The 14,623-nt window shown below is 40.9% G+C and overlaps 1 protein-coding gene across 4 annotated transcripts in view; it reads left to right on the top strand.

Annotated features, from left to right (window-relative positions):
• Window positions 1-9,162, top strand: part of POT1 (protection of telomeres 1) — a 67,176-nt gene extending 58,014 nt beyond the window's left edge. For all 4 annotated transcript variants that reach the window (XM_079994171.1, XM_079994170.1, XM_079994172.1 and 1 more), the window contains 5 exons: window positions 1,208-1,343; window positions 2,787-2,881; window positions 4,779-4,870; window positions 7,472-7,577; window positions 8,978-9,162. In XM_079994171.1, the coding sequence (XP_079850297.1) occupies window positions 1,208-1,343; window positions 2,787-2,881; window positions 4,779-4,870; window positions 7,472-7,577; window positions 8,978-9,087 (539 nt within the window). In that variant the 3' untranslated portion in view covers window positions 9,088-9,162. The remainder of the gene's footprint in view (window positions 1-1,207; window positions 1,344-2,786; window positions 2,882-4,778; window positions 4,871-7,471; window positions 7,578-8,977) is intronic.
• The last annotated feature ends 5,461 nt before the right edge of the window (window positions 9,163-14,623 follow it).

Below are 14,623 nucleotides of genomic sequence, written 5' to 3'. Positions count from 1 at the left end.
TTGGTCCTCGGCTGCCGAATCTTGAATTTGCAACATACCACCCACTGGTATCTTCCATGAAATACATTTCATCATGTTTGCCACTTTATGAAATCCTAATGAACCGTATCGGACGTTTGTGTATTTTTAAGCTTGTATTCCATGCATGGTGTAGAGCACATTTATTTCAGTTATTTCTATACTGCCTTCAGGATACCAATCGTCCTAAGGTGCCTTATAAATAATATGACTGTGTTCTACTTCCGCTGTCTGAACACCAGTTGCTGGAAACCATAGGAAGGGCGACTGCTGTTGCACTTGGGTCCTATTTGAGGACTTCCCATAGGCATTTTGCCACTCACTGTGAGAACAGATTCCTGGTAGTAGTAGTAATAATAATAATAATAATAATAATAATAATAATAATATTTGTACCCTGCCCATCTGGCTGGGTTTCCCCAGCCACTCTGGGCGGCTTCCACAAAGACAAAAAATACACTAAGATGTCACACATTAAAAATTTCCCGGAACAGGTCTGCCTTAAGATGTCTTCTGAATGTCAGGTAGTTGTTTATCTCTTTGACATCTGGTGGGAGGTTCCCTGTAGCTTTGCTTCTCGCAATGAGGGAACCGCCAGAAGGTCCTTGGTGCTGGACCTCAGCGTCCGGGCAGAACGATGGGGGTGGATAAGCTCCTTCAGGTATACTGGGCTGAGGCAATAGAATTGTAGTTTAAGAAGACGATTGTGATTTTTTTTCAGGATCCTCTCTACAGAGTAGTTGGTGGTAGGAGCGCTGGTGCTGGTAGTGGGGTACAGACCAGCAGGAGCAGGTCCTGGGGTCATCTTAACCTGGCTCCTTCTGGCTCCTGGAATCCTTTGTCCAGCTGGAACAGACTTTCAGGTGGACTTTGCCCACCTGCCTGCTTATTGGCTGGATAGCTCAGTGGGTTAGAGCATGGTGCTGATAAAGCCAAGGTTACAGGTTCAATCCCCGTACGGTGCATATTCCTGCATTGCAGCAGATAGGACTAGATGATCCTTAAGGTCCCTTCTGATTCTAGAATTGTATGATTGTCTGTCTCTCTTGGGATCCAAATATATATGTACACACATTATATACACAAGGATAGTCAGGGATAAATTTGATAACTTGGCTCACTGCTGTTATTTAACATGTTATCAGAGTATTAAAGTAACCTAAATATAGTTACTTCTGTTTATTAATAGGAGGCACACTGGAGGAAATCTTGAAGCTCTCGAAAAAATTTAAAGGAATTATACCCGTAGGAGCCACGGAAGACGATCTTGTGTTGCTGGATCTTTCAGCTCCATTTCTTTGGCAAGGGAATATACCACACTATGGGTAAATCTAACACACACATACCCATATTAAATCTGGCTTCTTAACTCCAGTTCTGATGCTGAAACTTTGATCGGTTGTTAAACCTTTGGAAAATTAGTTATTTTATCTGACCTTATAGCAAATAATAAAATTGAAGAAGACAGGACGATAAGTTCCTAGCTGGGTCCAAATTTACACCCTGGTGTTATTTTTATGCCTCTGCAATGGGCAGGGTAGCAGTCTTAAGTGTGCAAAGTGCATAACTTCTGCCTCCTTTGAATTAAATTGGGAAGTTGTTTCATGCACTAGAGTTGTGCATGTGTTACCAATACTCTCAGATGTGCCACTAGATCACTGGGGCAGGATTTAATCCCTGTCAACAAAACCTGCAAAGATGGTAAAGGCCTTTTTATGGAGACATTTGTAAGCCATAATTATTAGTTGTGCCTCAGCTGTAGTACCGTGTCCACCTCTGGGCAAAACCATTTGAAGAAGTAGTGCAGGATGACAGTGAAATCCATATGGAAAGCAAGTCCTATGAGGAAAAGGTTGTGGGAACTGGATATATTTAACCTCCAGAAGAGAAGACTATGAATGGACATAATCGCACTGTTCACATACTTGAAATACATGGAAAGGGCGCCAAGTCTTGCTTGCTGCTGCTACCCCAGAGGGTTAGATCTACGTAATGGGTTTCAGTTACAGGAGGGTAGAATTTGGTCAGACATTAGAAACGGTAACAGTGGAGCCAATTTCTTGAGGGAAGAAATTCTTTCTTGCTACAAGGGAAGAAGTCAGTGGAACTAATGAAACTGAAATCACAGTCTTAATTCGTCTTGACTTAGACCCAATTATATTGGACAATAACATTCACTTTCTCTACACTAACAACACTTGGTTTATTTTCTGCAGTCATCAAAAGTTAAAAGATGTCTTTTTAAGCATGCTATACAAGCATTTGCTTACTTTTCTTACCTGGAAAAGGTTTGTTGCAGCTCTCTTTTAAAAACCTACAAACACCATTTTTATGTTGATGATTTTTATGGCTATAAAAATGTTCTAAGTTTTTTTTAAACATTGCCAAAGTACTAAAGAATAAAATTTTTCACTCGTTAGGGTGTGGTTAAATTATTAATTCAGTCGTGTTTTAGCATATTGTACCATACCAAATTTATTACTTCTATTGCGTGAAGCAGTTTTGTGTCATTAAATAACAAAGAGCAGTGTTTAGAAAATATATGCTTAGCAATGTATCAGTTTGCCTGACGTTCTTCAGTACAACTGACCAAGGGATTTATTTTTGTTGACAGTATCTTATAAAAGGCATTAAAGTTTACTGCTTTTCTAGGCTATATAAAATATCTGTCTATAAAATAGCAGGAAAATGTTCTTCTGACAAGTTTGATTCTGAGAAAAGCTAAATATACAGAACAGTTAATGCTATTGTTTTGTTTCAAACTTTAGGTGCAAACACTGTTCAAATCCAAAGGCAATAGCAAGCTTGAGTCCCCTTGCTGCACAGAAAGATCCATTGTGGGAGCCCACTACCATAGCACAAGGTTAGTTTATGCTATTATCCATATTTTTATTCAGAAGTATTTTTATTCAGAAGTCGAGAGTGTAAATAAAACCACCCAGTAATGTCCAAGTAAGGAGAAAGCTGCATAAATCTGAAGATTTAAAAAGTTATTGAGTCCAGGAGAAAGAGGATGACTTGCAGTTCATTCCAAAATAATTGTTATATTGAAGATGTTTCTCTCATTATTTGTGCCTTGTTCATGTAGGAGAGCAAAGTTATATTAAGTTGAATAAAGTGTTTCTGACATTAATTTCAAATTAGATTGACTCAGGGTACTCAAAGCAGCACATTAGGCAGTGCTCAAAGCCTGCTCCCCTTTGTGAACAGGCCTCTTCTTGTTTAAATAAGGGCATCACTGAGATGTAATAAATGGCTGAGTTGGTAGAGCATGAGACTCTTAATGTTAGGGTCCTATGTTTGAGCCCTACACTGGGCAAGAGATTCCTGCCTTTCAGGGTTGGACGAGACGGGATGATCCTCACGGTCCCTTTCAACTCTACAATTCTGTGCCTGCAAGAGGCAATTTGAGTTTAGCATACAGAGCTTTCCTGGAAAAGAGCAGGAATGTCCCTAGCTTAATCTCAATCTGATACGTATTAGTCTGACATTTGATGCATAGGAAATAAAATATGTAGCTTTTAAGTTCTACAGAGTCCAGTGCTATTATTATGCGCACGCTTCCAAAAAAGATCCTGCAGAACCATTTGATCTGAATTAAGTAATAGGGCTTTTCTGTTAGCCCCAAAGCAGGGTGCAACAGTGTGTAAGCATTATTATTATTTTGTAAAGGACTTCCAGGAATAGTTAGGTTCCAAACACAGCATTTCGTGCTGTGGTCCCTGTGCATAGAGCTACGCTCCCATGGAAGTGTGTTATGTGAATTCCCGAATTTCTGGAAGTAAAATAAAGCATGATTAGCTTCATCACAAGCAATAAATGCAGGAGAAGCTGATTTTGATAGTTGATTTATGTAATTATTCACAAATTTATCACAAGTTCCATTTAGGGTAGCTTTTGTACTCGAGAAATGACCTTGATGCTGATTTATGTAAATAAGAACAAATGCTGGTTTCTCTGTTGCATAGCATTCACCTTTCAAAAGATTGCATTTGAGCAGGCAAGAGGAGCTGAACTGCTCTGTCTTGCTCCATGTCTGCATTATATTCACTTGTATGAATCTTGTCCTAGCAGAGGAAATAATGGCGAAACACAACCAGCAGCTCTCTGTTCTCCTGCCCCACTGTAATCTACCTAAGCAACAACAGCAACAAAAATGAAACCAGAATTGTGTGTTAAAACACTAACATGGAACTAGAAAACTTAATTCAGTGGCTGTTCATATCTTCATTGGACTTTGTATTTAAGCTATACAAAATAAATTGGTGGGTTATTCTAATGGGATACATAGCAGAGCAGTTCTCTGCAGGGGACCATTCTTCTACCAAAGAATCAGTAGCGCTTTCCCTTTCAGATTTCCTTAGGAATGGAACTGGGCAGAACAAAATGAATCCACAATAATGCTGCCAAGATGTCTACTGGCTATTGGGAAATAACTTACAAAGCCTACATGAAATTAAAATTTTCAATGGATGCAATTGTGTATGTAAATGCTATTGAGCATCTTCCACAGCAGTGTTACTATGTTACGAAGGTGCAGTATAGATAGCTTGTGTGCACATCACTGCGTAATTCACTTCAATAGAGGGAGCAGTTTAGTTGGGAGCCGTTCGTTCACACTGGAATCCTCTGCAGCAGAAATAAATCAGTGGATGACAGTGGTGTTTATGTTGTCTCACCGATAATATATTTTTAGCTTTTTATTCCTCTCTTGTATTGAGTAATCTCTAAACACAACTACTTATTTTCCTCCTGCTTAGCTTTAGGACTTGTGCCCCTTGAATATGTCTTTGTGATGAAGTTTATGCTGGACGATGGGACAGGAACCCTGGATGTGTATCTCATGGATTGCGTAAGAGACGAAAGCATTGTTCTCTGAAAATGTTCAGTTTGAATATGAGTGTGTGCTTGTATATGGCTGTTCTCTCAAGCAACATGGAGAGAGGTCAGAGTTGCAGTAGAAGCAGTAAGAACTATGATCTAGTTTAAAAATGATTTAGTTAAGCTCATGTGAAATTGGATGAAAATAGCCACTTTCAAACCTTGATTTTTAGATTAAATACAGCAGCAGCAACAGACGTAGCAGACCCAACATTGAGAGGGCCTGATCCCAATGCTATATGCTGGATACAAGCAGTTGAGCCTGTTGGTGGTCTTGACAGTGGATGACCGCTAACTTTTCTTTGCCCAGATTTGGAACATTTTGGAGCATCTGTTGTTTTAATCCCCCCCCCCCCCAGTGTCTCTCTCTGGTGCTATGACATGCCACCATTCTGGAACTACAGTGCGACACACACTGTACTTGATTCCTTATGTATCCTTCTCTCATCTCTCCTTCTCTTAGTTTCTCTCTCCTCCCTTCCTTTCCTGCTGACGGAAAGGGCTGGAAAGAGTTCCTTTAAAAAGGACTTGGGGAAGCTGCCATGGGATGCAGTGGTGGCCTTTAAAAGACTTGGGTGGCTTTAAAAGAGAAATTAGACAAATTCATGGGGGAAAGGGCTATTGACGGCTACTAGCCATGGTTTCTGTGCAGTGGCGTAGCGTGGGGGCGGGGGGGGGGCGGCCGCACCTGGCACAACATCTGGGGTTTAGGGTTAGGGGGCACAAATCCACGGGTTAGGGGGCGCAAATTACTTGCCTTGCCCCGGGTGCTGACAACCCACACTACGCCACTGTTTCTGTCTTCTGCCTCCGTGGTCACAGGCAGTATATCCTTCTGAATATCAGCTGCTAGAAGCCACAGGAGAGGAGAGGAGTGTCCTTGCGCTCAGTAAACCCACAAGCATTTGGTTGGCTACGATGAGAACAGGATGTTGGGCTAGATGGATCTCTTGCATGATCCAGCAGACTCTTCTTGTGTTAATTTAAAATTCTCGGGGGGGGGGGAGGAATAATAATTTGTGGACCTTTCTACTTGGGGACAGTTTGCCCACCACTAGTTAGAATTTAAGAGGGACGCAGGTGGCGTTGTGGGTTAAACCACAGAGCCTAGGATTTGCCAATCAGAAGGTGGGCAGTTCGAATCCCCGCAACGGGGTGAGCTCCCGTTGCTTGGTCCCTGCTCCTGCCAACCTAGCAGTTCGAAAGCACATCAAAGTGCAAGTAGATAAATAGGTACCGCTCCGGCGGGAAGGTAAACGGCGTTTCCGTGCGCTCCTCTGGTTCGCCAGAAGTGGCTTAGTCATGCTGGCCACATGACCCGGAAGCTGCACGCCAGCTCCCTCGTCCAATAAAGCGAGATGAGCGCTGCAACCCCAGAGTTGGTCACGACTGGACCCAATTGTCAGGGGTCCCTCTACCTTTACCTAGTTAGAATTTAAGCAAAGCCAAATCAGAAACAAGATGAAAAAATGTTCTTGTTCTATAAAAAATGATAGAATGGCAGCCAGCCTCCTCACAGAGGAATGTGGGAAGCATGTAAAAACTTGTCAGTCTCGACATGTTTGAACAAAAATGTAAAAGTAAGGTTATTACATATACAGTGGTACCTCGGGTTAAATACTTAATTCGTTCCAGGGGTCCGTTCTTAACCTGAAACTGTTCTTAACCTGAAGCACCACTTTAGCTAATGGGGCCTCCTGCTGCTGCCGCCACACAATTTCTGTTCTCATCCTGAAGCAAAGTTCTTAACCCTGAAGCAAAGTTCTTAAAAACAAAGTTCTTAAAGGTACTATTTCTGGGTTAGCGGAGCCTGTAACCTGAAGCGTATGTAACCTGAAGCGTATGTAACCTGAGGTACCACTGTAGATGGACATGAAAATTACGGGGGGGGGGGGATGTTTTCATTTCTTTTTAACTTACCAGTTCTTTATATGCTGAAGCATTGCAACAAGGTACAGCATTTTAACCTCCAAAAATATTTAGAATCTGAACCCTTCAATTACATAGAAGCTATAAAACAGAGATAATGTGATTACATCTACTCATACCGAATAGCACTAATTGGCACCTGTAATTTCTCTTATTTTTAACTAAGTGTTGGTACACAGGTTTATAGTGCAGTAGATGAGACTACAAAGTATTCTGTGAGTTAACTGCATATTGGTGGTAGAAATTGCTCAACATACACTTGAGACATACATTCATGTTTTATTAAGATCTAGCCTGTACAAATGTGGTAGATTATTTCTATTTTAGCTATGAATTTTAATAAAGCTAAGGTTGGCATGAATTCCTTTGAGAGGGTGAATTTAGATTCACTTATGAATTGGATTAAAGTGAAGATGTTTTTTAAAAGGTACTCCTTCTTGTTATACCAGAACGTTAAAAACAGATTTAAATATTAGGCTGCTTATGTGAATAAACAATGCTACTCCCTTCTGTTTTTCTTTATTTGCATTGTGTTAAAAACATGAAGTGTGAAACATGTTTTTGTTACATGTAATTTTCGTTTCTTTGCCAAATATCTATTGACTAATTTAATTATATCTGCATCATTTTTCCTGTTCTCCAGAAAGATTTCTTCCAAATTCCAGCTTCTGAAGTCTTGTTTAATAATATTTTTCAAGAGAACATAGAAAGAATCATGAAAAAACTTTGCCCCTCAGACACAAATCTAGGTGAGATAATTATCATAAATTTGGAAGCATGGTTAAAATCTACATAAGTTTATCTTTTTAATTTTTACACTCTATAGGAAAGAGAATTAAATTACATCTTTTCCTGCTGTACCACAAAACTACACTGGTTTGTAGCTCTGTTCTTTTTAAAGATACAGATGTATAATTTCTCCATTGGCTGCAATTGTCGAAACAGAGAATTTGGTACAAAGGATAACTATTCTGTACAGCGTGGTACGTTTAAACTGTATCCTTAAAGAGCAACCTAGCACTTCAGCAGCACTGAAAGGTGTCTTCAAATGAAGTCACAGATGGTATACTTCAGTGGCCCTTCTGTTCTCTTATATATGCTGAAACCTCATGAAACTATCTATAAGGCCTTAAGGACCTCTGTACATTTGCCAGCCACATTTAGTCCAATTGGTTGCCAGAGTAATTTAAAGTTGCCTTTCCTGTTGCCTTTTCAAGAATGTGACTGCCTGTATATACTTCTAAATTAACACTGTTTGTGTTTGTTGATGACAAATGCTAGCTTCTTGTGCCTGTGTATTACTGAGCCCAGTTTCATTGCATGAGAATATTGTGGATTGTTTTGAGATTTTTTCCTCCCTAATAGAACTTGAGAAATACATTCTGGCCTTCAGAATTTAACTGCGCATAGTGCAAATATCTGATAGACTCAGCAACAACCATGACACTTTATTGATTTTATGCCGAATTTGGGGAGGGAGGAGAAATGAGAAAAGTAATATCTGCCATGCTAGCAAACACAGAAACATTGATTTCACTTGGCAGCGGTTCATGTATAAGGGACATTTTTTCGATGCAGAGTGCTTCAAACAGAAGCCCAGCTGAATTTTTCATGACTCACCTAACCAAGTTTTTGTTTCACGTGAAGTAGGATAAGTGCTTTCTTTGGCATCTTAAATATGTATACAGTCATATCTTGGATCCCGAACGCCTTGTGAATTCAATGTTTTGGCTCCCAAATGCTGCAAACCCGGAAGTGAATGTTCCAGCTTGCAAATGTTCTTTGGAACCTGAATGTTGGATATGGCTTCCGATTGGCTGCAGGAGCTTCCTGCAGCCAATCAGAAGCCACACTTTGGTTTCCAAACGTTTTGGAAGTCGAACGGACTTCCGGAATGGATTCCGTTCAACTTCCAAGGTGGATTGTAGTGTCTTGGTTAAGACATTGCAGTCCATGCTGCTGTTCCTTTCTGCGCTACATGAATACCCTTGTATTATAGCCACACTGTATACGCCACTGTTTCTGTCCCACTGCTGTGATTCTGATATATGCTTAATGTTTTGAGGTCTATACAAGTTTTGTTTTTTTGGTCACAATTCTTGAATACAGAAAATGCACATTAAAACCAGTCATTTGCTTTTGATTGTAGATGACTTGCCGTGGCTGGACTGTTTTATCAAATCCTACTATGTCACGGATGGAAGAGAGCAGCAAATTTGCTATCGGGTTTTTGACACTACGATTGCTGAAGATGTCTGATATCCAGCTACTTCGAATATTTAAGGGTTTGTAATGTTTGTCGATTTCATTTGAATATATAAACGATCCAGGGGATGTTGTAAGGTGTTTGCTTTTTTATTAAATGTGTAAAGAAGTACTTTGTTCTGAATCAACACATAACTTAAAATGGATTTTTTTATATATACAGTTGTATATCATGGAAAATTCACGTAAGTTCTTTGCAGTTCTCCAGGTAACACACAAGAGTCATAACTCACAATTCCCGCCTCCTCAAAAAAGAGCTTATTAGTTTGTTATCCTCTAGTCTAGCATGACTTTCAGAGTCAAACAAAAGTCCTTAAAGTCCTTAAACTCTTGAGCCAATCCTAAAAGCCACAGTGTGGGGCCCTTCTCTAAAATGGCACAGGCTGTCTTTGATTAGAAAATATTGTTGCAGTGCAATAGTCATGTGCAAAAAGCTTCAGGTTATGCCACAATACAGATAGGATTTTATTAGCTTCTTATCACTGTTGAAACATACAATACGATGGCATCGCATTCAGACAGATAAGAAAATATCAAGAATATCAGGCACATGCATGCTTACAGTACAGTAATAGTATTTGAATCTGGACTATTCTGTACATACAAAATGAACACAAAATACCTGCCAGCTAAGTGCTGTTTGTGATGGCACTTTCAATTGTGTTTGCCTCTCAGATCATGTTGCACGTGACCCAGGCAGCTAAATTTGGTGTTGGCTGCACACTCCAGCTGATCTTCTTTTTTCCTTTGCATAATCTGATTTGGGAACCAGTTTTAGAGCCGTGGAGTTTCAGGCTAGTAAGTCACTGTACTAATTGGCTCTTAGAGTGAAACAAATTGCTCTGGGTTTCTTTATCTGCAGTCCGGTATACATATGCTCATGCAAGACTTTAACACACAAAGTTTCCATCCAGTGGGCAAGAATTGTATCTTATTAAAATGTATTACATGCTGGCAGCTACAACACTGTATTTCAAGCCATGTAAAATATTTAATATAGTCTTCATAGTAAAATTGTCTTGATGCATATCATGTAGCTTATTTTTTAGATAATTAAGAATAGATGGTTCTTGCAGTTGTTTGTGGACTTTTTCTATAATGGACATTATTTCTGATCCCCCAAAGCACTTAACTGCAAATCTACTAAATATAAGGGCTTGGAGCTTAGTTCTTTGCCTGGGAATGTATGACTGGCAATATTTCTCAAGGCATCTGTTACTCAGCACTGTAAAAGCAATGAGAAATAGGAAAAATTAATCAGTGGGAATTAATTCTTGCAACGGAGGGGTCTTAAAATCTAGCCCTGTTGCAAGCACTTTAATCCCATTGAAATCAATGGGATTTAATGCTCGGATTAGTCAAGGGCCACAATCCCAAACTCCATGCAAGCAGACTGTCCTATTTATTATAGACTATCTGTGCACCTGACTAAACCTAACATTCCTGAAAATTGGAAGAAAATGGGACAGACCCTCTCTGCATAGAGCTCTGATGTATGTCAGAGCTGCTGTGCGCACAGTGGAATCAGTGGAGTAAAAATCAATTGTGCGCAATTTATGTCTGTGGAATCAGGTCCAAAAAGCTCATTTCCAAATATTTATTCCTTTGTACTTGTGCTTAATAGCTTAAGTGGATTTAAGTACAGCAACCGTAGCTTGTCAAGGCAAGCAACCTTCTGTTGCAAACGTTTTGTGTGCCTGCAACATTATTTCCTCTTGTGTTTTATTAAATGGATTATTTAAAAGCATTATTTGGCATACAATTCAGTGTGTTTTGTGTTGACTTTGTTAAACCTTTTCAGATTTATGTTTGTGTAATATAAGATTTGGGTATGTCGGGATGTTCAATATTGTAAATATGCACGTGTTTAATGAACACTTTTCATTAAAAAAATTTATTAATGTCCTTTTTCATGTTCATCTTAGATTTGTAATCTAGTTGCTCTTGGCAAATGAAAATGGTCTCCAAAAGGGGAAGTTTATGTAATTGGAAGAAAGTTGGTTCTTTTTCCTCCAGGCTATTGATGTAGAAATGTGTAGATGGGTGGGCTAGTAATATTTAATATTCTTATATGCCAGATAGGGGCTATTTGAGAACTAACTTTGTTCATCAATCCTACTGTCAATCTGCAAATGCCTGTTTTTCCTCTGAATGCATGCACTGGGAAGTGAAAACCCAGATCACTCCATGTGCCCAGACTTCAATAGGCACTCAAATCCCTGCTCACCCACTATAATCATGCTGTTAACAACACATGTATTAATAACAAGGGGAAGTAGGACATAAAACAGCTTCACACTTGTGAAGAAAACTGGTTTATGGGTTATATTCTGGCATATGGGTTTCTCAAGTGTAGAGACAAAAAACCACTTCTGCTGCTTAGTATATGCTGTTGGGCCAAATTCAATGTACATACAAAGCCTTATGCGGCTTATGACCCACATATCCAGTGGAATGCCTTCTCCCCCATTTGTGGAGCTCCTTCCCCCTTCAAATGTGATCGGTGTTGACCCTCATTTTCGGCACAGATTAAAAAAACATATTTTCACCCAGACCTTTTGCTGAGCTCTGCCTCCTTTGAACAAGCACTTTGCTTTTGTCCCTATATTGAATACTGTTGATTGTGATTTTAACTGGGTTTTTTAATCTGTGCTGAATATTTTTGTGTTGCTGATGTAAGCCACTTTAGTAGACATACTGCCTGAAAGGTCATTATTAGTAATAGTATTTTACAGTGTCCTACACTTCTAATCGACAAGTTCACACAGAGGGCATTACTGACTATATTCCTTGTGGAGCCTGTTGCTTTGGGGCATTCAAAGAAACTTGCCTCTAAGCAAATGCATGCCAACATTTTTCAAAAAATACCTAGATAGACTGATTTGCCTTGGGCTGTAGGAGCTTCATTCAATATTTTTTCTTCCGTCATGACAGTGTTCAACTAGGTTTTCAGCTTTTTTAAAAATGAAAAATGAAGCTTTCCCTCTTTGCCAATTCTCTGCAAACTCTATTTGAATCAATGTCATTTGAACATCTATTTGCATGTAAAGGGGAAGATTGTGTGTTTACATGTCATCTCACTTTAAGACAATCCAGAATCAATGAGTAGCAGTGTAGTAATGTATTCTGAAATGGATTAGTTTAGCAAAAACCACAGCAAAATTGGAGCCAGTAAGGCATTATGGGACAGGATGGAAGGGAGAGAAGGAAGAACACAGTAAAAGAAGGAAAACAGCCATTTCCTCACTTTCCTGGCTGCAGGAAAAAATCCGCACATAGCCAGTGTTGTACCTTAGTAACAGCCACTTTGGGAGGAGCATGCAAAGGCCGGGGAGGGGGAAAATTTGGAGAGGAAAGACAATGTTTATTTGGAAACCTGGTAAGTAAAAGTGGCATGGCAGTTCTGTACTGTAAAGCAGAGATAGGGAAGCTGTGGACCTCCATTCATCGGATTCCAGTTCCCATCAGCCCCAGCCAACATGGTCAGTGGGCAGGAACTATGGAAGTTGTAGTTCAGCAATACCTGGCAGGCCACAGTTTCCCCATCCCTGATGTAAACCCTGCAGGATATAGTTGGATTTACTGACGAGAAAGCATGGCTACAATAGGGTTGCAGGGCCCTGAGTCAAGCAGGCTGGAGATAATTTTTAAAAAATCTAATGTGTTAACGGTGACACCATCAAGCATCAATAGGCACATCCTTTGAAGAGCAATGAAAATGATGTTCAGTAAAGGTAAAGGGCCCCTGACCATTAGGTCAAGTCATGACCGATTCTGGGGTTGCGGCGCTCATCTCGCTTTATTGGCCGAGGGAGCTGGCATACAGCTTCCGGGACATGTGGCCAGCATGACTAAGCCACTTCTGGTGAACCAGAGCAGCGCACGGAAACGCTGTTTACCTTCCCGCCGGAGCGGTCCCTATTTATCTACTTGCACTTTGACGTGCTTTCGAACTGCTAGGTTGGCAGGAGCAGGGACTGAGCAACGGGAGCTCACCCCATCGTGGGGATTCGAACCGCCAACCTCCTGATCGGCAAGTCCTAGGTTCTGTGGTTTAACCCACAGCGTCACCCACATCAGTAGACTCTAGTAATTCCCATTTTATAAAAAGTTACATAGTCCTAAAACATTATTGTACGATTTTAAAAAGTTGGAAATTTCCCATTTTTCTACTGGAGAAAATGGGGAGAGGTTACCATCCAAAGGCAAAATTTCAAATTTCCTGGACTTTTGCACCAGTTCCACCTCTTTACCACTCAACCACATACATCCCTGGGGACATTTGCTTTTGACGTCTCTTAATGGCATCATGCCTTGCACCAAAATAACACTGTGCCCCTGTACCATGAGTCTTTGGCTTTGGGATGCTGGGAAACTGGGCAGCTTTGGCTAGGAATCCCTGGTGATATGATAAGCATCCTTACCACACCTGAAATTTCCACATGAATAGCAACTAGCTCGCAGTGTGTTTGGTAAGGTAAAGGTAAAGGTACCCCTGCCCGTACGGGCCAGTCTTGACAGACTCTGGGGTTGTGCGCCCATCTCACTCAAGAGGCCGGGGGCCAGCGCTGTCCGGAGACACTTCCGGGTCACGTGGCCAGCGTGACATCGCTGCTCTGGCGAGCCAGAGTCGCACACGGAAACGCCGTTTACCTTCCCGCTGGTAAGCGGTCCCTATTTATCTACTTGCACCCGGAGGTGCTTTCGAACTGCTAGGTTGGCAGGCGCTGGGACCGAGCAGCGGGAGCGCACCCCGCCGCAGGGATTCGAACCGCCGACCTTTCGATCGGCAAGCCCTAGGCGCTCAGGCTTTAACCCACAGCGCCACCTGTGTCCCACTGTGTTTGGTATTGCCACTTAATAGCAAACTTTGACCCCAAAGTCAAAAGCAAAAGCAGTGCTTTTTTCTGGGGGCTGCAGGGGTAAACATACCCCTAAATATTTTATGAATCTTTGTACTTTTGTCCATTTACTCTATTTATTTTCCTCGATTTGAAGTAAAATATGGTGATTTTCTTGACTCAAAATGAGAGTACAGTGGTGCCTCGCAAGACGAAATGAATCCGTTCCGTGAGGCTCTTCGTATAGCGGTTTTTTCGTCTTGCGAAGCAAGCCCATTGACATCTTAGCGGATTAGCGCTATTAGCGGTTTAGCGGCTTTTAGCGATCAGCTGTTAAGCGGCTTATCAGCGGATCAGCTGATAAGCGGCTTAGCGGCTTAGGAAAAGGGAGGGAAGGGGAAAAAACCCGCAGGAACTCGCAAGACATTTTCGTCTTGCGAAGCAAGCCCATAGGGAAGTTCGTTTTGCGAAGCGCCTCCAAAACGGAAAACCCTTTCGTCTAGCGGGTTTTTCGTCTTGCGAGGCGTTCGTCTTGCGGGGCACTACTGTACACCTAAACAATTTTTTTAGAAAAAGAGCACTGAGCAAAAGTATACCTTATCAGCAAATTTCAAGATGTCTGAACAGCTAATATAGCTAATGATGAATTGGGTAATTCAAAATGCAACACTGAGCAGTAGTGTAAAGGA

Source organism: Podarcis cretensis, assembly GCF_951804945.1.
Source record: "Podarcis cretensis genome assembly, chromosome: 10".
In the NCBI taxonomy this organism is placed as follows: Eukaryota; Metazoa; Chordata; class Lepidosauria; order Squamata; family Lacertidae; genus Podarcis; species Podarcis cretensis.
The sequence above is the reverse complement of the archived record's forward strand: the minus strand, read 5'-3'. Positions and strand labels throughout refer to the sequence as shown.